A 22,385-nucleotide genomic window follows, 5' to 3' on the forward strand; every position below is an offset into this window, starting at 1 on the left:
TCTAGACCTCATCCTATCCTTCTCGCTACATCTAGACCTCATCCTATCCTTCTCGCTACATCTAGACCTCATCCTATCCTTCTCGCTACATCTAGACCTCATCCTATCCTTCTCGCTACATCTAGACCTCATCCTATCCTTCTCGCTACATCTAGACCTCATCCAATCCTTCTCGCTACATCTAGACCTCATCCTATCCTTCTCGCTACATCTAGACCTCATCCTATCCTTCTCGCTACATCTAGACCTCATCCTATCCTTCTCGCTACATCCAGACCTCATCCTATCCTTCCTGCTACATCCAGACCTCATCCTTTCCTACTTTCCTTCCTGCTACATCTAGACCTCATCCAATCATTCTCACCACATCTAGACCTCATCCTATCCTTCTCGCTACATCTAGACCTCATCCTATCATTCTCGCTGCATCTAGACCTCATCCTATCCTTCTCGCTACATCTAGACCTCATCCTATCCTTCTCGCTACATCTAGATCTCATCCTATCCTTCTCGCTACATCGAGACCTCATCCAATTCTTCTCGCTACATCTAGACCTCATCCTATCCTTCTCGCTACATCTCGACCTCATCCTATCCTTCTCGCTACATCCAGACCTCATCCTATCCTTCTCGCTACATCTAGACCTCATCCTATCCTTCTCGCTACATCTAGACCTCTTCCTATCCTTCTCGCTACATCTAGACCTCATCCTATCCTTCTCGCTACATCTAGATCTCATCCTATCCTTATCGCTACATCTAGACCTCATCCAATCCTTCCTGCTACATCCAGACCTCATCCTTTCCTACTTTCCTTCCTGCTACATCTAGACCTCATCCAATCATTCTCGCTACATCTAGACCTCATCCTATCCTTCTCGCTACATCCAGACCTCATCCAATCCTTCCTGCTACATCCAGACCTCATCCTTTCCTACTTTCCTTCCCGCTACATCTAGACCTCATCCTATCCTTCTCGCTACATCTAGACCTCATCCTATCCTTCTCACTACATCAAGATGTCATCCTATCCTTCCAACTACATCCAAATCTCATCCTTTCCTACTTTCCTTCCTGCTACCTCTAGACCTCATCCTTTCCTTCCCGCTACATCCAGACCTCATCCTATCCTTCCCACTACATCCAGATCTCATCCTTTCCTACTTTCCTTCTCACTACATCTAGACCTCATCCTATCCTTCTCGCTACAGCTATACCTCATCCTTTCCTTCCCACTACATCTAGACCTCATCCTTTCCTTCCCGCTACATCTAGACCTCATCCAATCCTTCCTGCTGCATCTAGACCTCATCCTATCCTTCTCGCTACATCTAGACCTCATCCTATCCTTCTCGCTACATCTAGACCTCATCCTATCCTTCTCGCTACATCTAGACCTCATCCTATCCTTCTCGCTACATCTAGATCTCATCCTATCCTTCTCGCTACATCGAGACCTCATCCAATCCTTCTCGCTACATCTAGACCTCATCCTATCCTTCTCACTACATCTAGACCTCATCCAATCCTTCCTGCTACATCCAGACCTCATCCTTTCCTACTTTCCTTCCTGCTACATCTAGACCTCATCCAATCATTCTCGCTACATCTAGACCTCATCCTATCCTTCCCGCTACATCCAGACCTCATCCAATCCTTCCTGCTACATCCAGACCTCATCCTTTCCTACTTTCCTTCCCGCTACATCTAGACCTCATCCTATCCTTCTCGCTACATCTAGACCTCATCCTATCCTTCTCACTACATCAAGATGTCATCCTATCCTTCCAACTACATCCAAATCTCATCCTTTCCTACTTTCCTTCCTGCTACCTCTAGACCTCATCCTTTCCTTCCCGCTACATCCAGACCTCATCCTTTCCTACTTTCCTTCTCACTACATCTAGACCTCATCCTATCCTTCTCGCTACATCTAGACCTCATCCTTTCCTTCCCGCTACATCTAGACCTCATCCTATCCTTCCCACTACATCCAGATCTCATCCTTTCCTACTTTCCTTCTCACTACATCTAGACCTCATCCTATCCTTCTCGCTACATCTAGACCTCATCCTTTCCTTCCCGCTACATCTAGACCTCATCCTATCCTTCTCGCTACATCTAGATCTCATCCTATCTTTCTCGCTACATCGAGACCTCATCCAATCCTTCTCGCTACATCCAGACCTCATCCTATCCTTCTCGCTACATCTAGACCTCATCCAATCCTTCTCGCTACATCTAGACCTCATCCTATCCTTCTCGCTACATCCAGACCTCATCCTATCCTTCTCGCTACATCTAGACCTCATCCTATCCTTCTTGCTACATCTAGATCTCATCCTATCCTTCTCGCTACATCGAGACCTCATCCAATCCTTCTCGCTACATCTAGACCTCATCCTATCCTTCTCGCTACATCTAGACCTCATCCTTTCCTTCCCCTACATCTAGACCTCATCCTATCCTTCTTCGCTACATCTAGATCTCATCCTATCTTTCTCGCTACATCGAGACCTCATCCTATCCTTCTCGCTACATCTAGACCTCATCCTATCCTTCTCGCTACATCTAGACCTCATCCTATCCTTCTCGCTACATCTAGACCTCATCCTATCCTTCTCGCTACATCTAGATCTCATCCTATCCTTCTCGCTACATCGAGACCTCATCCAATCCTTCTCGCTACATCTAGACCTCATCCTATCCTTCTCGCTACATCTAGACCTCATCCAATCCTTCCTGCTACATCCAGACCTCATCCTTTCCTACTTTCCTTCCTGCTACATCTAGACCTCATCCAATCATTCTCGCTACATCTAGACCTCATCCTATCCTTCTCGCTACATCCAGACCTCATCCAATCCTTCCTGCTACATCCAGACCTCATCCTTTCCTACTTTCCTTCCCGCTACATCTAGACCTCATCCTATCCTTCTCGCTACATCTAGACCTCATCCTATCCTTCTCACTACATCTAGATCTCATCCTATCCTTCCAAATACATCCAAATCTCATCCTTTCCTACTTTCCTTCCTGCTACCTCTAGACCTCATCCTTTCCTTCCTTCCGCTACATCCAGACCTCATCCTTTCCTACTTTCCTTCTCACTACATCTAGACCTCATCCTATCCTTCTCGCTACATCTAGACCTCATCCTTTCCTTCCCGCTACATCTAGACCTCATCCTATCCTTCCCACTACATCCAGATCTCATCCTTTCCTACTTTCCTTCTCACTACATCTAGACCTCATCCTATCCTTCTCGCTACATCTAGACCTCATCCTTTCCTTCCCGCTACATCTAGACCTCATCCTATCCTTCTCGCTACATCTAGATCTCATCCTATCCTTCTCGCTACATCGAGACCTCATCCAATCCTTCTTGCTACATCTAGACCTCATCCTATCCTTCTCGCTACATCTAGACCTCATCCAATCCTTCCCGCTACATCTAGACCTCATCCTATCCTTCTCGCTACATCTAGACCTCATCCTATCCTTCTCGCTACATCTAGACCTCATCCTATCCTTCTCGCTACATCTAGATCTCATCCTATCCTTCTCGCTACATCGAGACCTCATCCAATCCTTCTCGCTACATCTAGACCTCATCCTATCCTTCTCGCTACATCTAGACCTCATCCAATCCTTCCTGCTACATCCAGACCTCATCCTTTCCTACTTTCCTTCCTGCTACATCTAGACCTCATCCAATCATTCTCGCTACATCTAGACCTCATCCTATCCTTCTCGCTACATCCAGACCTCATCCAATCCTTCCTGCTACATCCAGACCTCATCCTTTCCTACTTTCCTTCCCGCTACATCTAGACCTCATCCTATCTTCTCGCTACATCTAGACCTCATCCTATCCTTCTCACTACATCAAGATGTCATCCTATCCTTCCAACTACATCCAAATCTCATCCTTTCCTACTTTCCTTCCTGCTACCTCTAGACCTCATCCTTTCCTTCCCGCTACATCCAGACCTCATCCTTTCCTACTTTCCTTCTCACTACATCTAGACCTCATCCTATCCTTCTCGCTACATCTAGACCTCATCCTTTCCTTCCCGCTACATCTAGACCTCATCCTATCCTTCCCACTACATCCAGATCTCATCCTTTCCTACTTTCCTTCTCACTACATCTAGACCTCATCCTATCCTTCTCGCTACATCTAGACCTCATCCTTTCCTTCCCGCTACATCTAGACCTCATCCTATCCTTCTCGCTACATCTAGATCTTATCCTATCTTTCTCGCTACATCGAGACCTCATCCTATCCTTCTCACTACATCAAGATGTCATCCTATCCTTCCAACTACATCCAAATCTCATCCTTTCCTACTTTCCTTCCTGCTACCTCTAGACCTCATCCTTTCCTTCCCGCTACATCTAGACCTCATCCTATCCTTCTCGCTACATCTAGACCTCATCCTATCCTTCTCGCTACATCTAGATCTCATCCTATCCTTCTCGCTACATCGAGACCTCATCCTATCCTTCTCGCTACATCCAGACCTCATCCAATCCTTCCTGCTACATCTCCAGACCTCATCCTTTCCTACTTTCCTTCCCGCTACATCTAGACCTCATCCTATCCTTCTCGCTACATCTAGACCTCATCCTATCCTTCTCACTACATCAAGATGTCATCCTATCCTTCCAACTACATCCAAATCTCATCCTTTCCTACTTTCCTTCCTGCTACCTCTAGACCTCATCCTTTCCTCCCGCTACATCCAGACCTCATCCTTTCCTACTTTCCTTCTCACTACATCTAGACCTCATCCAATCCTTCTCGCTACATCTAGACCTCATCCTATCCTTCTCGCTACATCTAGACCTCATCCTATCCTTCTCACTACATCCAGACCTCATCCTATCCTTCTCGCTACATCTAGACCTCATCCTATCCTTCTCGCTACATCTAGACCTCATCCTATCCTTCTCGCTACATCTAGACCTCATCCTATCCTTCTCGCTACATCTAGACCTCATCCTATCCTTCTCGCTACATCTAGACCTCATCCAATCCTTCTCGCACCATCTAGACCTCATCCTATCCTTCTCGCTACATCTAGACCTCATCCAATCCTTCCTGCTACATTCAGACCTCATTCTTTCCTACTTTCCTTCCTGCTACATCTAGACCTCATCCAATCATTCTCGCTACATCTAGACCTCATCCTATCCTTCTCGCTACATCCAGACCTCATCCAATCCTTCCTGCTACATCCAGACCTCATCCTTTCCTACTTTCCTTCCCGCTACATCTAGACCTCATCCTATCCTTCTCGCTACATCTAGACCTCATCCTATCCTTCTCACTACATCAAGATGTCATCCTATCCTTCCAACTACATCCAAATCTCATCCTTTCCTACTTTCCTTCCTGCTACCTCTAGACCTCATCCTTTCCTTCCCGCTACATCCAGACCTCATCCTTTCCTACTTTCCTTCTCACTACATCTAGACCTCATCCTATCCTTCTCGCTACATCTAGACCTCATCCTTTCCTTCCCGCTACATCTAGACCTCATCCTATATCCTTACCACTACATCCAGATCTCATCCTTTCCTACTTTCCTTCTCACTACATCTAGACCTCATCCTATCCTTCTCGCTACATCTAGACCTCATCCTTTCCTTCCCGCTACATCTAGACCTCATCCTATCCTTCTCGCTACATCTAGATCTTATCCTATCTTTCTCGCTACATCGAGACCTCATCCATTCCTTCTCGCTACAGCCAGACCTCATCCTATCCTTCTCGCTACATCTAGACCTCATCCTATCCTTCTCGCTACATCCAGACCTCATCCAATCCTTCCTGCTACATCCAGACCTCATCCTTTCCTACTTTCCTTCCTGCTACATCTAGACCTCATCCAATCATTCTCGCTACATCTAGACCTCATCCTATCCTTCTCGCTACATCTAGATCTCATCCTATCCTTCTCGCTACATCGAGACCTCATCCAATCCTTCTCGCTACATCTAGACCTCATCCTATCCTTCTCGCTACATCTAGACCTCATCCAATCCTTCCTGCTACATCCAGACCTCATCCTTTCCTACTTTCCTTCCTGCTACATCTAGACCTCATCCAATCATTCTCGCTACATCTAGACCTCATCCTATCCTTCTCGCTACATCCAGACCTCATCCAATCCTTCCTGCTACATCCAGACCTCATCCTTTCCTACTTTCCTTCCCGCTACATCTAGACCTCATCCTATCCTTCTCGCTACATCTAGACCTCATCCTTTCCTTCCCGCTACATCCAGACCTCATCCTATCCTTCCCACTACATCCAGATCTCATCCTTTCCTACTTTCCTTCTCACTACATCTAGACCTCATCCTATCCTTCTCGCTACATCTAGACCTCATCCTTTCCTTCCCGCTACATCTAGACCTCATCCTATCCTTCTCGCTACATCTAGACCTCATCCTATCCTTCTCGCTACATCTAGACCTCATCCAATCCTCCTCACTACATCTAGACCTCATCCTATCCTTCTCGCTATATCCAGACCTCATCCTATCCTTCCTGCTACATCTAGACCTCATCCTATCCTTCTCGCTACATCTAGACCTCATCCAATCCTTCTCGCTACATCTAGACCTCATCCTATCCTTCTCGCTACATCCAGACCTCATCCTATCCTTCTCGCTACATCTCGACCTCATCCTATCCTTCTCGCTACATCTAGACCTCATCCTATCCTTCTCGCTACATCTAGATCTCATCCTATCCTTCTCGCTACATCTAGACCTCATCCAATCCTTCTCGCTACATCTAGACCTCATCCTATCCTTCTCGCTACATCTAGACCTCATCCAATCCTTCCTGCTACATCCAGACCTCATCCTTTCCTACTTTCCTTCCTGCTACATCCAGACCTCATCCAATCATTCCTACATCTAGACCTCATCCTATCCTGCTACATCAGACCTCATCCAATCCTTCCTGCTACATCCAGACCTCATCCTTTCCTACTTTCCTTCCGCTACATCTAGACCTCATCCTATCCTTCCTGCTACATCCAGACCTCATCCTATTTCCTACATCAAGATGTCATCCTATCCTTCCAACTACATCCAAATCTCATCCTTTCCTACTTTCCTTCCTGCTATCTCTAGACCTCATCCTTTCCTTCCCGCTACATCCAGACCTCATCCTATCCTTCCTGCTACATCCAGACCTCATCCTTTCCTACTTTCCTTCCCGCTACATCTAGACCTCATCCTATCCTTCTCGCTACATCTAGACCTCGTCCTATCCTTCTCACTACATCAAGATGTCATCCTATCCTTCCAACTACATCCAAATCTCATCCTTTCCTACCCGCTACTTCCAGAAATGCAGAATTTATCTGCTTTGTTCAGGAAATGCATGCTCCGTTCAAAAAATGTAGAACTAAGAACAGATATAGCCCTTGGTTCACTCCAGACCTGACTGCCCTCGACCAGCACAAAAACATCCTGTGGCGGACTGCAATAGCATCGAATAGTCCCCGCGATATGCAACTGTAGGGAAGTCAGGAAGTCAGGAACCAATACACGCAGTCAGTCAGGAAAGCTAAGGCCAGCTCCTTCAGGCAGAAATTTGCATCCTGTAGCTCCAACTCCAAAAAGTTCTGGGACACAGTGAAGTCCATGGAGAACAAGAGCACCTCCTCCCAGCTCCCCACTGCACTGAGGCTAGGTAACACGGTCACCACCGATAAATCCATGATTATCGAAAACTTCAACAAGCATTTCTCAACGGCTGGCCATGCCTTCCGCCTGGCTACTCCAATCTTGGCCAACAGCCCCCCCCCCCCGCAGCTCCTCGCCCAAGCCTCTCCAGGTTCTCCTTTACCCAAATCCTGATAGCAGATGTTCTGAAAGAGCTGCAAACCTGGACCCGTACAAATCAGCTGGGCTTGACAATCTGGACCCTCTATTTCTGAAACTATCCGCCGCCATTGTCGCAACACCTATTACCAGCCTGTTCAACCTCTCTTTCATATAGTCTGAGATCCACAAGGATTGGAAGGCTGCCGCAGTCATCCCCCTCTTCAAAGGGGGAGACACCCTGGACCCAAACTGTTACAGACCTATATCCATCCTGCCCTGCCTATCTAAGGTCTTCGAAAGCCAAGTCAACAAACAGGTCACTGACCATCTTGAATCCCACTGTACCTTCTCCGCTGTGCAATCTGGTTTCCGAGCCGGTAACGGGTGCACCTCAGCCACGCTCAAGGTACTAAACAATATCATAACCGCCATTGATAAAAGACAGTACTGTGCAGCCGTCTTCATCAACCTTGCCAAGGCTTTCGACTCTGTCAATCTCCATATTCTTATCGGCAGACTCAGTAGCCTCGGTTTTTCTGATGACTGCCTTGCCTGGTTCACCAACTACTTTGCAGACAGAGTTCAGTGTGTCAAATCGGAGGGCATGCTGTCCGGTCCTCTGGCAGTCTCTATGGGGGTGCCACATTCTCGGGCAGACTCTTTTCTCTGTATATATCAATGATGTTGCTCTTGCTGCGGGCGATTCCCTGATCCACCTCTACACAGACGACACCATTCTATATACTTCCGGCCCGTCCTTGGACACTGTGCTGTCTAACCTCCAAACGAGCTTCAATGCCATACAACACTCCTTCCGTGGCCTCCAACTGCTCTTAAACGCTAGTAAAACCAAATGCATGCTTTTCAACCGTTCGCTGCCTGCACCCGCACACCTGACTAGCATCACCACCCTGGATGGTTCCGACCTTGAATATGTGGACATCTATAAGTACCTAGGTGTCTGGCGAGACTGTAAACTCTCCTTCCAGACTCATATCAAACATCTCCAATCGAAAATCAAATCTAGAGTCGGCTTTCTATTCCACAACAAAGCCTCCTTCACTCACGCCGCCAAACTTACCCTAGTAAAACTGACTATCCTACCGATCCTCGACTTCGGCGATGTCATCTACAAAATTGATTCCAACACTCTACTCAGCAAACTGGATGCAGTTTATCACAGTGCCATCCATTTTGTCACTAAAGCACCTTATACCACCCACCACTGCGACCTGTATGCTCTAGTCGGCTGGCCCTCGCTACATATTCGTCGCCAGACCCACTGGCTCCAGGTCATCTACAAGTCCATGCTAGGTAAAGCTCCGCCTTATCTCAGTTCACTGGTCACGATGGCAACACCCACCCGTAGCACACACTCCAGCAGGTGTATCTCACTGATCATCCCTAAAGCCAACACCTCATTTGGCCGCCTTCCGTTCCAGTTCTCTGCTGCCTGTGACTGGAACGAATTGCCAAAATCGCTGAAGTTGGAGACTTTTATCTCCCTCACCAACTTCAAACATCTGCTATCTGAGCAGCTAACCGATCGCTGCAGCTGTCCATAGTCTATCGGTAAATAGCACACCCATTTTTACCTACCTCATCCCCATACTGTTTTTATTTATTTACTTTTCTGCTATTTTGCACACCAATATCTCTACAATACAATACCTGTACATGACCATCTGATCATTTATCACTCCAGTGTTAATCTGCAATATTGTAATTATTTGCCTACCTCCTCATGCCTTTTGCACACAATGTATATAGACTCCCCTTTTTTTCTACTGTGTTATTGACTTGTTAATTGTTTACTCCATGTGTAACTCTGTGTTGTCTGTTCACACTGCTATGCTTTATCTTGGCCAGGTCGCAGTTGCAAATGGGAACTTGTTCTCAACTAGCCTACCTGGTTAAATAAAGGTGAAATAAAAGGAGAGAGAGTTTACCGGTTTCATACAGCCGCCCCCAATTGCATGTACCATTTGTAAAACCCTGATTGTAAAACACCCTGGTGAGGACACTCTCCTTTGGAAGGCCTTCGGTGATCCTTCCGTCCGATGAGTGAATGTGTACAACGCAAAAGAGTACCAGTAAAAATGATTTGTTGACATGCCTTTGGTGTTTTCAGTCAGGTTTGAGTGTCTGTCTCGGACCCCATCCTAATGTCTAATGAAGACCAAGCGTTGCCCGTCAAGCATTTGCTTAATGAAACTCGATTCTCAATCGTGTAAAGACGAAACGTCATTCTCTTAATTAACTCTTTTTTTTCTCCTGGAACTCTGAGCTGTAGTGACACCGTTGTCCACTGCTGCATCCTAAATGCCACCTTATTCCCTATGTAGTGCACTACTTTTGACCAGAGCCCATACAGGATAGGGTGCCTTCATGGGGGGCTCATGCTCCAATCCCAGGCTAACAGGGGTTGTACCTCTCCCCTCTCCTGTCCCATCTTCGCTCCTCTCTCACCTGCCCTCTCCCGTCCCCTCTTCTCTTGTGTTTCCATCAGACCCCCCAAAGGGCAGCTAGAGGAAAGTTTGTCTCCTCTGTGACTCTGCTGTGCTGCTGCTGGTCATGTTCCTTCTGTAGCTCAGTTGGTAGAGCATGGCGGTAACGCCAGGGTAGTGGGTTCGATCCCCGGGACCACCCATACGTAGAATGTATGCACACATGACTGTAAGTCGCTTTGGATAAAAGTCTGCTAAATGGCATATATTATTATTATTATTATGTGGCCTAGGAGAGGAGAGGAGAGGCAGGCCACCTCACCGTCACGCCCGGGAGAAGTGCTTCCCATACTGACCAGAGTTCTGTGTGCCTCTGTGTGCTGCTGGATGGAACGGCACCATGCCGCTCAGTCCAAAGAGAAAGAGACAGGCCGTCAGCAGTAACCTCTTTGCTTAATGTACTGTGCAGGAGGAGTATGGACAGTTTCCACCAAACACTGCTCCTGTCTCCTGTGAGCAATTAACTATGAACCACAGAGACAACCAGGCTCCCGAATGGAAAGTCACTTTGTCTCCTCTCTCTCTCTCTCTCTCCCTCTCTCACTCACTCTTCCTCTCTCTGTGTCTCTGTCTCTCTCTTCCTCTCTCTCTTCCTCTCTCTCTGTCTCGCTCTTCCTCTCTCTCTGTCTCTCTCTTCCTCTCTCTCTGTCTCTCTTTCTCTCTCTTTGTCTCTCTCTCTGTCGCCCTCTCTCTGTGTGTTTGTATGTGTGTGTGTGTGTTTGTGTGTGTGTTACTCAAATTCAAGGGCATTAAATCACAGTCTCAACACACACACAGAAAACATCACAGACAGATATACACACACACACACACACACACACACACACACACACACACACACACACACACACACACACACACACACACACACACACACACACACACACACACACACACACACACACACACACACACACACACACACACACACACACACACACACACATATAGTATAATGACAATGAAACACAGCAGTGCATGGCAGTCCATGGGGGGAACTTGACACATTCTGACTGAATTCAGTCAGTCTATGTGTAAGAGGGGAGCTGGTTGTACTGTGGGAGACACCTTAGCGTTATACAGGTGTGAGACACTCAGGTTTCCCCCCGGCTTGGCACACCTGAATATTTAATAAGTCTGCTTTGAGTCAGACATCTGACTGACGCTCACCTGAAAAAGGTTACATTACATTTCAGTTTACACTTCATCAGAAAATACCAGGCAGCCAAAACAAGTATTATTACTGTAAAGTTGGAAGTAATTTCTCCATAATCATGTAATATCTATATTTTTACGAAACCTTGTAAATGTAAAATGTAAAAAAACAAGGAAGGATAATAAATTAAATAAATAAAACAAATAACCTCTAAGGAAACTAGACAAGTCATTTATGTAGACAAGTGGTGTTGCGTGAGAGATACCGTGGCTTGCTCTGGGTTTGACCTCTGTAGTGAGAGGGGGTGGGGGTGGGGGGTGCATGTAAGAGTAATGGTGAGGTTGACTCACTGTATGGCTGTGGGTGAGATCTGATGTTATCATCCTCCCACCTCATGTTCGAGGTCATTTTTTCCACATTCTTTGTCTTTTCACACATTGACGCATGGTAGCGTCAGAGAGAGAGCCAAGTCTACCGATCATCAACCATTTTATCCTGATTATAGAAATTGCCGTTTGTATCTGAAAAAGCTCTTTTGAAATGCACCCCCCTTGGGACAAGGAGTGTGTTGTAGCTCATACATGTATTTAGCACCTGCTTTACCACCACCTGTGTTCTGTTACCAGATAGCTGGTTGGACTCGGTGTCTAGGTCCTGCCGTTGGGTATTGTCCCGCATTTACAAGTGTCCTACGATACCCTAACAATAGTCCGTGGTGTAGCTCATCTAACGATCTGGTCACCTCTTTGTTCCTGGACGTGTAATTGTTTCCTCTGTTGTGTCGATGGGCTGAGTCATTGTGTCAAGGCCATGGGGACGGGGAGGGCTGGATCACATGTCAACCACACTACATCTCATGTTTTCTATTCCACCTCTTCTACAGCCCTCCATCTTCACCTCCCTCTCGTGTTGTCGCTACGTTCACATGGAAGCTTCCCTGTTTCCCACATCTGATAAGATTGGACTTCATTTTCCCTTCCCTCCCTTCTCCATTCTTCTTCCTACTGCTTTGCACTTTATTTTTAGTCCCTTTGTGTGGTTTTCTCTCCTGGTCTAAAATAACACTGATGAAACAGACAACACTGATGAAACAGACAACACTGATGAAACAGACAATGTCGTTTGAAACGGCTGCCTCTGTGTAGACCTACCTCTGTGTAGACCTACCTCTGTGTAGACCTACCTCTGTGTAGACCTGCCTCTGTGTAGACCTACCTCTGTGTAGACCTGCCTCTGTGTAGACCTGCCTCTGTGTAGACCTACCTCTGTGTAGACCTACCTCTGTGTAGACCTACCTCTGTGTAGACCTACCTCTGTGTAGACCTACCTCTGTGTAGACCTACCTCTCTCTGTGTAGACCTACCTCTCTCTGTGAAGACCTACCTCTCTCTGTGAAGACCTACCTCTCTCTGTGTAGACCTACCTGACCTGCCTTTCTCTGTGTAGACCTGCCTCTCTATGGGGACCTGCCTCTCTGTGTAGACCTACCTCCTCTATGTAGACCTACCTCTGTGTAGACCTGCTTCTCTGTGTAGACCTGCCTCTGTGTAGACCTACCTACTCTCTGTGTAGACCTGCTACTCTCTGTGTAGACCTACCTCTGTAGACCTACCTCTCTTTGTGTAGACCTACTTCTCTTTGTGTAGACCTACCTGCCTGCCTAGACCTCTGTAGACCTACCCTCTGTGTAGACCTACCTCTCTGTGTAGACCTAACCTCTCTCTGTGTAGACCTACTCTCATTGTGTAGACCTACCTCTCATTTGTGTATAGACCCACCTCTCTCTGTGTAGACCTGCCTACCTCTGTGTAGACCTACCTCTCTCTGTAGACCTACCCCCTGTGTAGACCTAGACCTGCCTACCTCTCTGTGACCTAGACCTTTGTGTAGACCTACCTACCCCTCTACCTACCTCTGTGTAGAGACCTACCTACCCCTAGACCTACCTCTCTGTGTAGACCTATCAATCACCTAGACCTCTTTCTCTGTGAAGACCTAGACCTACTGTGTAGACCTGGTAGACCTACCTCTCTCTGTGTAGACCTACCTCTCTCTGTGTAGACCTACCTCTCTCTGTGAAGACCTACCTCTCTCTGTGAAGACCTACCTCTCTCTGTGAAGACCTACACAGGTAGACCTACCTCTCTCTGTGAAGACCTACCTCTCTCTGTGAAGACCTACACAGGTAGACCTACCTCTGTGTAGACCTAGCTACCTCTGTGTAGACCTATCAATCAATCAAATGTATTTATAAAGACCTACCTTTCTCTGTGTAGACCTCTCTCTATGTAGACCTTTTTCTTTGTAGACCTGCCACTGTGTAGACCTGCCTTTGTATTTGCAGATAGTAAAGTCTGGTGCACAGTACAGGGCCAAGCCGAGATGTACTGGTCTGGCCTGGTTACACATCCACCATAGTTGTTGGAACAGTGTTGGAGAGGACAATGTGTTAAGAACGGTGTCTAAGCCACAGCGCAGTGCGATTCGGGTCGGCCCTATAGTGGGAATCAGGCGTACAAAATAATTGTCCAGATCAATATTATACTTTTAAAGGATCAGAGCAAAGTCCCCAGTGGTTTGTCAGAGCCACTAAACTATAATCCACAAAGCAAAGCTTTACCCTCACACACCATGTCATCAGTACCAGAAATGACAGACATGTTATAAGATTCCATAAGGAGTGGAGAATGATGTCATTAGGGCATCCATTGAGGGCAGTGGGCCCTGATTGGGGAACAGGACTGATTTTAATTTTTTTATTTGACCTTTATTTAACTAGGCAAGTCAGTTAAGAACAAATTCTTATTTTCAATGAGGGCCTAGGAACAGTGGGTTAACTGCCTGTTCAGGGGCAGAACGACAGATTTGTACCTTGTCAGCTAGGGGGTTTGAACTTGCAACCTTCCGGTTACTAGTCCAACGCTCTAACCACTAGGCTACAGCCCCGAGCCTAACAATGCAATGTGTAAGGACAGATTTGATAGTACTAATCTGACTCTTTTTCTCAACTGCATAAGGTTTACAGAGCTCAAAAATGGAGGATCTGTACAGCGAAGGATCTGTAAGGTGTTGTCAAACCTAGGGTGTAGTCATCTCATACACACCCTTTTGAAATTAGTTTTCTGGATAGACCTATGTAGTGCCGTCCAAAATATTTTGGCTAGTAGTTTTGGAAAATGTAGCAAAGTTGAATTGGACTGTAGGCCTATTAGTGGTGTATTCGAAAGCATGGGAAAAGATAGTGTTTCTCCCCTCATTCACCTATCATGTTGTTTAATTCGCCTCTCTACAATCGGTTTCCACTGGCGTTGATACATTCTTCAAAAAATGCTAGCCAGAAGATTCCCAGGTATTGATTTACAACCAGCAAACTATTTTAAATGACTAATAATCTAAAATGGACGAGAAAAGTGATCTAATTTAAAGATGACATAGGCCTGTGAATTAACATGCAGTTGTCACCCAAAGACACAGCGGTTGGAACCAATAAAAAGTTATAAAAAAACAAATATTGTATAAAAAATTGTTTTGGGAACTTTGGTTCAGTAATACAACTTAATAAGATCAGCACACAACTCTTCAACCTTGAATAATAAAGAACACATTCCCCCTTTTTTTAACCAGAATAATATAATTGAAATACAGACAAGCACACTAGTCTGAACAAAAAAAACACACAATCAACTGACTAAAGCACAAGCACACAAACCTTGAAGACCAGAGCAGGATAGCAGGTCTCTTTTGGCTGGCATGGGGACTCATAGCCTGGTTCCTCTCTGTGTAGGTTTCTTCCTAGGTTTTGGCCTTTCTCGGGAGTTTTTCCCTAGCCACTGTGCTTCTACACCTGCATTGCTTGCTGTTTGGGGTTTTAGGCTGGGTTTCTGTACAACACTTTGAGATATCAGCTGATGTACGAAGGGCTATATAAATACATTTGATTTGATATGTTTTTTTGATGATGATGATGATGATGATGATGTGGAACCACTATGGTTATATCGAAGTCGAGCAGGATGCGGGAGGACAATAATAGACGACACACAGGCCATGCTAAACAGACTGGTACTGTACCCAGGACCCAGTTTTTCAATAGTTATCTATGCGGATTTGGCCCATCGGATAGGATTAAATGCATAGAAATAGAACGCGAGCCCACATTCAAGTCAACGATTTGTCTGTTCTATTCATTCTGTTTCTATGCATTAAAAAAAAACTGGGCCCAGGATATAGAATAGCCTACTCTCCCCAAAACCCTATAATATGGACCTTTTATCCATGACTTAATAAACCTTTGGCACTTATCGAGGAAATGACATAGAAATGAATAACAAGAAGATAATTCCTTTATTATAAAAAACTGTAATAAATAAGAATAAGTTAATTAAATCTTTCTAAATATTGTACACACTGTACTTCAGTATTATTTGTACATGTTAAGTCCATTGTCAGTATCTAAAACCATCCATAGAGTCAGTATGATTTTGACGTCATCAGTTAGTGGTGGGATATAATCATCCTGATTTTGACGTCATCCGTTAGTGTTGGGATATAATCATCCGTTAGTGGTGGGATATAATCTGATTTTGATTTTGATATAATCATCCTGATTTTCATCAGTTAGTGGTGGGATATAATCATCCTGATTTTGACGTCATCAGTTAGTGGTGGGATATAATTTTCATCCTGATATAATTTGACATCATCAGTTAGTGGTGGGATATAATCATCCTGATTTTGACGTCATCAGTTAGTGGTGGGATATAATCATCCTGATTTTGACGTCATCAGTTAGTGGTGGGATATAATCATCCTGATTTTGACGTCATCAGTTAGTGGTGGGATATAATCATCCTGATTTTGACGTCATCAGTTAGTGGTGGGATATAATCATCCTGATTTTGACGTCATCAGTTAGTGGTGGGATATAATCATCCTGATTTTGACGTCATCAGTTAGTGGTGGGATATAATCATCCTGATTTTGATTTTGGCGTCATCAGTTATTTTGACGTGGTGGGGATATAATCATCCTGATTTTGACGATTTTGACGTCATCAGTTAGTGGTGGGATATAATCGTTCTGATTTTGACGTCATCAGTTAGTGGTGGGATATAATCATCCTGATTTTGACGTCATCAGTTAGTGGTGGGATATAATCATCCTGATTTTGACGTCATCAGTTAGTGGTGGGATATAATCATCCTGATTTTGACGTCATCCGTTAGTGGTGGGATATAATCATCCTGATTTTAACGTCATCAGTTAGTGGTGGGATATAATCATCCTGATTTTGACGTCATCAGTTAGTGGTGGGATATAATCATCCTGATTTTGATGTCATCCGTTAGTGGTGGGATATAATCATCCTGATTTTGACGTCATCCGTTAGTGGTGGGATATAATTATCAATGGAGAGGTATGGCATGCCTCTTAAATCATCCTATCAACAACACAAAGCATTGGTAGGCCCTTTCATTTCATGTACCTTTAATGGATCCAGGATGGCCTCTACAATATGTATCTTGGTTTTGATCCAAGCCATGTTCTTTCACTACTATTGACTCTCTTCTTAGTGACACAAGAGGCTGGAGGTCAGACACAGCCACACCTTCGGGCAGAATGCTTCTTCATTGTATGGTACATCAAGTGGTCATCCAGGAAGGACAGGTCATCGTCAAAGGCGACCGGTCGACAGCAAGCATGAGGTGGCGTTTCCGGCAGGAGCCTCTTGTTTTGGGTGAGGTTGTTGAGGATTTTATCGTAGTTCGTTTCCGAGTTCCTGCAAGGTCCGCTGCAGTACCGGAAGATCATTTCCTCGCTGGTTTGATAACCTAAGCCCAGGTCAGTCACATTCAGGTGGATCTGTTTGAGCAGACAGCCTTGTCCTCTGCCCCCTTTCCCTCGCCCTCTCCCTCGTCCGCTCCCAGACCTCTCCCTCTGGTCCTTTCCTCTGGTTGCTCCCTTCCCTCCTTTCCTTCTCTCTCGTTTCATTCGTATCCTTGAGCCCGTGCCCAGGTGTAGCGAGCTTTTCAGTCTACTGATGGTGACTTTGATGAAATCCACCACATCCTCAAACTGCTCTGGCTGAAGCTCAACCATGTTATCTGTCAGAGAGAGAAATGAGAAAATTAGTGTCTGCGGTGTATATACTATGCACATCCTGAAAAGACTGGGTACATACCTCATCCGCAGCAGTATAAAACTTCTCACAGAAATTGTATATCATTTATGCACACAAAGTGAGAAGGGGGAATTCCCATGAAACTACAATATTTTGTGTACCAATAGGCTACAAGATATGTTCTTTGAGATTGTCCTACAGATGTGGTCAAATATTGTGGCAATGGAGCAGATTGTTCTGTTTTCTCTTTTCAAAACTGTTTGAATGGCTATTTAGAATAATTAGCGAACTGTGCAAGGGCGTCAATATATTTGAGTGCATCTTTACATCTGCCAGAGAGTCGTGTGATTTTAGAGTTATTGACTGGTCCTGTCATCTGAATGTTGGTCAGATGATAAGATACGTGCACCTAGCTGATGCCTAGCTCTGGTCCAGGGTGTTAGTGCGGGAACTCAGGACCTTCAATTGGTATTTGTATTTATGTCATTGGGAGTGATCTATTCTAATATTCGTGCGTCTGAAACAAATAACACTATTAAATGTGTAGTGCAAAACCAGTCTGACCAAGAGTGATGTGGCCTACTTACGTAGCAAGATTTAATTCCAGAAATGAGAATGTCTGAACTTACATTGTGTTTCTACAGATCGCTCTTCCCTGTCGGCTGTTTCTGGACTTTTGGTTGAAAATATACTGAGCTGCATTGGCGGGAAGTCATGGAGACTCTCTGAAGCGCGTGTTCTTTTTGTGGACGGTCGGTTCCGGAGAGGGCTCGTATGTACGCTGCTCAGCAGCACGAAACAGGTGGTAAAGGTGTCCCATAACTTCATTGTAGAACTTAGTCCAATTGTGGAACCTGCCCTGGGTCAAATAAATTCCCGTTGGAACATAAATACCGAGTAAACATTTTCCCTTGGCGATAAACCTATGGGGGTGATGGTTATCCTCAATTTATATCAGGTCCATGCCAACTTTTTTAAGATGCTGAATAAAAGTTAATATGTTTTAGAGTTCAATATATAAAACCCATTGAAAGATTTAACAATTATGATCATGTAGAATTTCAATCCAATTTCACGATGACAACCTGTCCATGCGCTGCGAAGAGACCGTTTTTTCCCTCAATTCCAGATGTCAGTCACTCTACTACTCTACACTTCTACAAATTGTCCAATAATAACTGCTTGGCATAAAAAAATAAAACATCAAAACTGATTAATAACCAAATGTGCCATGCAACAGTAAAACCGGACGTGCCATGATTGTTCGAGAACTAAGAATGGAATCAACTGGTAGCCTATGCGATGTCCAATGTGAATTATGTCCAAAGAAGAAGAAAATGATTCATCTAGACCATAGTTGTTGTTTAGTACAATTCCATTTCGTTTAAGGCTTTCTCAGGGTAGGTAAACCAGTTAGTGTGAAGTAAACTAGCTTCGAGATTATTGTTGGTGGTCCTCATTGTTCAGAAATCCGCGCAGCTCCTACTGGTCTTGGTGTCGAGGGAGTCAGCGGGTGGAGCAGATTTATACAGTGGGGTTGGGGAGTGCTGACGTCTCGCAATCCGCCCTCTCTAGTGTGCTGCTCTCGGTCACTATCCAACACGAGAAATGGCCCAACATACTTTATTGAAGTAGATTGCAGTGGTTGTCTTCAAGAGAAATACTGAAAACCGTAGGCAACTGTATTTATGAATCCACTCTCAAATGTTGTTAATATGATGTGGTTGCACACATCGGATTAAAGAAGAGACTCATTACTCCAGTTAGTTAAAGATGCATATTACACATTTCCTGGAGATACTATGATTTTGCACTATAGGCCTATTTTACAGTTGTTTTGAGGTCATGAGCATTTAGGATATCTTCCATTTCCATGTGATTACTGTGCATGGTGTTGCTGCCATGCTATGTTGTTGTCTTAATGTCTCTCTTTATGTAGTGTTGTGTTGTCTCTCTTGTTGTGATGTGTTTTGTCCAATATTATTATTATTATTTTTTTAATAGCAGCCTCTGTCCCCGCAGGAGGCTTTTTGCCTTTTGGTAGGCTGTCATTGAAATATATTTTAGATTCTTCAAAGTAGCCACCCTTTGCCGTGATGACAGCTTTGCGCACTCTTAGCATTCTCTCAACCAGCTTCATGCATCTCAATTAACAGGTGTGCCTTGTGTTCAAGTTCATTTGTGGAATTTCTTTCCTTCTTAATGCGTTTGAGCCAATCAGCTGTTTTGTGACAAGGTAGGGTTGGTATACAGAAGATAGCCCTATTTGGTAAAAGACCAAGTCCATATTATGGCAAGAACATTTCAAATAAGTAAAGAGAAAACAACAGTCCATCATTACTTTAAGACATAAAGGTTAGTCCAACTGGAAAATTTCAAGAACTGGCTCTCATGAGGACTGCCACAGGAAAGGAAGACCCAGAGTTACCTCTGCTGCAGAGGATAAATTCATTACAGTTACCAGCCTTAGAAATTGCAGCCCAAATAATTGCCTCACAGAGTTCAAGTAACAGACACATCTCAACATGTAGGAGGAGTGTCCAACCGTTTGACTCCTACTGTATGTAAATGTGAAGTTTAAAAAATAAATAACAAAATGTGCTAAAACATTCTAAACTGTTTTTTTGCTTTGTCATTATGGGATATTATGTGTATGATTGATGAGGGAAAGGGGTCTGAATACCTTCAGAATGCACTGTACATTCAAATACAAAAACACAGTCATTGGAAGCACAAAAAAAAACCCCACATCTCAAATCACCCAGAAAAACAGTTACTCCACCAATAAGCCCCTGAACAATACTTTACAGTACCCGAACAGCCCCCTATATGTCATCCTGATGTGACATCCATCTTATACAGACTCAGGACAGCCACAATCATCATCCATGTTGTCATATGGATAAAAGGTCCAAATGAAATGTGAGGTTTACAGTTTGTTGTTAAGGGGTTACGCTCACTGTATGCTGATAGTAAAGGAGAGGGCTCACTCTGTTTACAACAGTTGCTTCATACGTACGGCGAGAGTGAGGGAGCTCATTAACAAGTCCCTCTACCAAAATGCCCGCGCACAGAAAGACACGAGCAGTTTCTCACAGAGCACTAGATGCCTTCAGCTTGGATATCCGAGCTATAGATTTATGTTGGATGAGGCATGTTTAGAAAGATAAAGGAATCAACTCTTCGAAGATTGTATTGAAATATTTGGTCACGTTCCCACTAAAATTGGCCAAGCGACCTATTTCTCTGCCTCCTGAGCTTGAACTCTAAACGGAGCTTGACCAGCAGATAACGTTTTCCACCAGGGGAGTAATTGTGGACGCATATCGCTTACCTCGTGTGGGTATCATATGACTTCACTGGACTGAACATCCTGACAAGAATCTGTGTAATTTAGACATTTAACCTAAAACACACCTCCATGAGAAGGAAGACAAAACTGTCTTAGTCTTTAGGGAACTTAGTTGAAGTAATGCCATTGACTTATTGATACACAGAAAAGTCCTTTATACAGGGAGAAGTCCTTCCCCAATTCCAAAGTTTGACTTGAGAATTTCAGTTCGGTGTCAATATTTGGCAGTTTGGAATATTGCTTAAAGCCTTTGCCCCGCCTATAGGAAACCCTGTTGGAAACACTGGATAGAGAGAAGAGGGGTAGGAGGAGTGTTAATGAGTAAGCTTAGGACTTTGCCGTGAATGAAGCTGTATAGGGGGAGTCGCCTCCTGAGGCCGTATCACGGTCTCCATATACCAGGTCAAAGAACAGAGTGGTCAGGGACTTTGTGTGTCATTGCGTGCGTGTCAAGTGTCCTTTTGCCAGATGTCGTTAAACTTGTTTACGGTGAATCTACTGTGTACACCCACCCAGCCGTAAAGAGCACGACTGGTCAATTGAAAAGCCATTTGTACACACGTTATATTTACAACAGCATTTTCCTCCCTCAACATCAAACACTATACAGTACATCAAAATGCCATGGTTTTGTCAAAGGCCGGATGCATCCTAATTGGCACCCTATTCCCTATAAAGTGCACTACTTTCCACCAGAGCCCTACAACTGTAGTGCACTATCAAGGGAATATGGTGCCATTTGGAACACTATTTGGCACCCTATTCCCTATACAGTGCACTACTTTCTACCAGAGCCCTACAAATGTAGTGCACTATCAAGGGAATACGGTGCCACTTGGAACACTAATTGGCACCCTATTCCCTATACAGTGCACTACTTTCTACCAGAGCCCTACAAATGTAGTGCACTATAAAGGGAATAGGGTGCCATTTGGAACACGAACACAGTGTCATTACAATGTCATGTTATGTGAGTTCATCTGATTACAGCAATTTCAAAGGAATTGTAACTGTAACTTAGGATCTGATATGACATATTGATGGTTATCTCAACACATGGCTTGATAATGTGAAGATAAGAATGGCCGAAATGTCAGGTAGGATGGTGAAAACAGTTGCAGGATTTAACTGAAAAACAAATGTGGGCACATGGTTAAGGAATGTTTGACAATCCTAGAAATATAATGAATTATTCTTGAATGTCTGGGGTCAGGTTTCTATGAATGTCTGGGGTTAGGTTTCTATATAATATCTGGAGTCAGGTTTGCATTTCCCCCACTAATGGTTAAGGTTAGGATTGGGAGAGGGGAAGCTGATCCTAGATCTGTACGAGGTGAAACTACCCCGGGACTTTCACTTTCCACTGACAAAAAACATCTGTAGTTGGATTCATGTC

The 22,385-nt window shown here is 44.6% G+C and overlaps 1 protein-coding gene across 1 annotated transcript; it reads right to left on the reverse strand.

Annotated features, from left to right (window-relative positions):
* Window positions 1-16,574: 16,574 nt before the first annotated feature.
* gdnfb (glial cell derived neurotrophic factor b) lies at window positions 16,575-19,121 on the reverse strand. Its single transcript, XM_035787371.2, has 2 exons — window positions 18,267-19,121; window positions 16,575-17,620 (listed from the first exon to the last, which is right to left on the reverse strand). Exons 1-2 carry the CDS (start codon window positions 18,463-18,465, stop codon window positions 17,109-17,111), a joined length of 711 nt encoding a protein of 236 aa, XP_035643264.1. The 5' UTR covers window positions 18,466-19,121; the 3' UTR covers window positions 16,575-17,108.
* Between the last annotated feature and the right edge of the window lie 3,264 nt (window positions 19,122-22,385).

The sequence above is a fragment of the Oncorhynchus keta genome, chromosome 14 (assembly GCF_023373465.1).
Source record: "Oncorhynchus keta strain PuntledgeMale-10-30-2019 chromosome 14, Oket_V2, whole genome shotgun sequence".
Lineage (NCBI taxonomy): Eukaryota > Metazoa > Chordata > Actinopteri > Salmoniformes > Salmonidae > Oncorhynchus > Oncorhynchus keta.

Bases quoted from the DNA above. Each gene is read 5' to 3' on its own strand.
- gdnfb (XM_035787371.2), bottom strand. From the start codon at position 18,465: ATGAAGTTATGGGACACCTTTACCACCTGTTTCGTGCTGCTGAGCAGC. The intron at 17,621-18,266 runs GTAAGTTCAGAC...TCTCTCTGACAG, and splicing joins GCGATCTGTAGAAACACAAT to ATAACATGGTTGAGCTTCAG.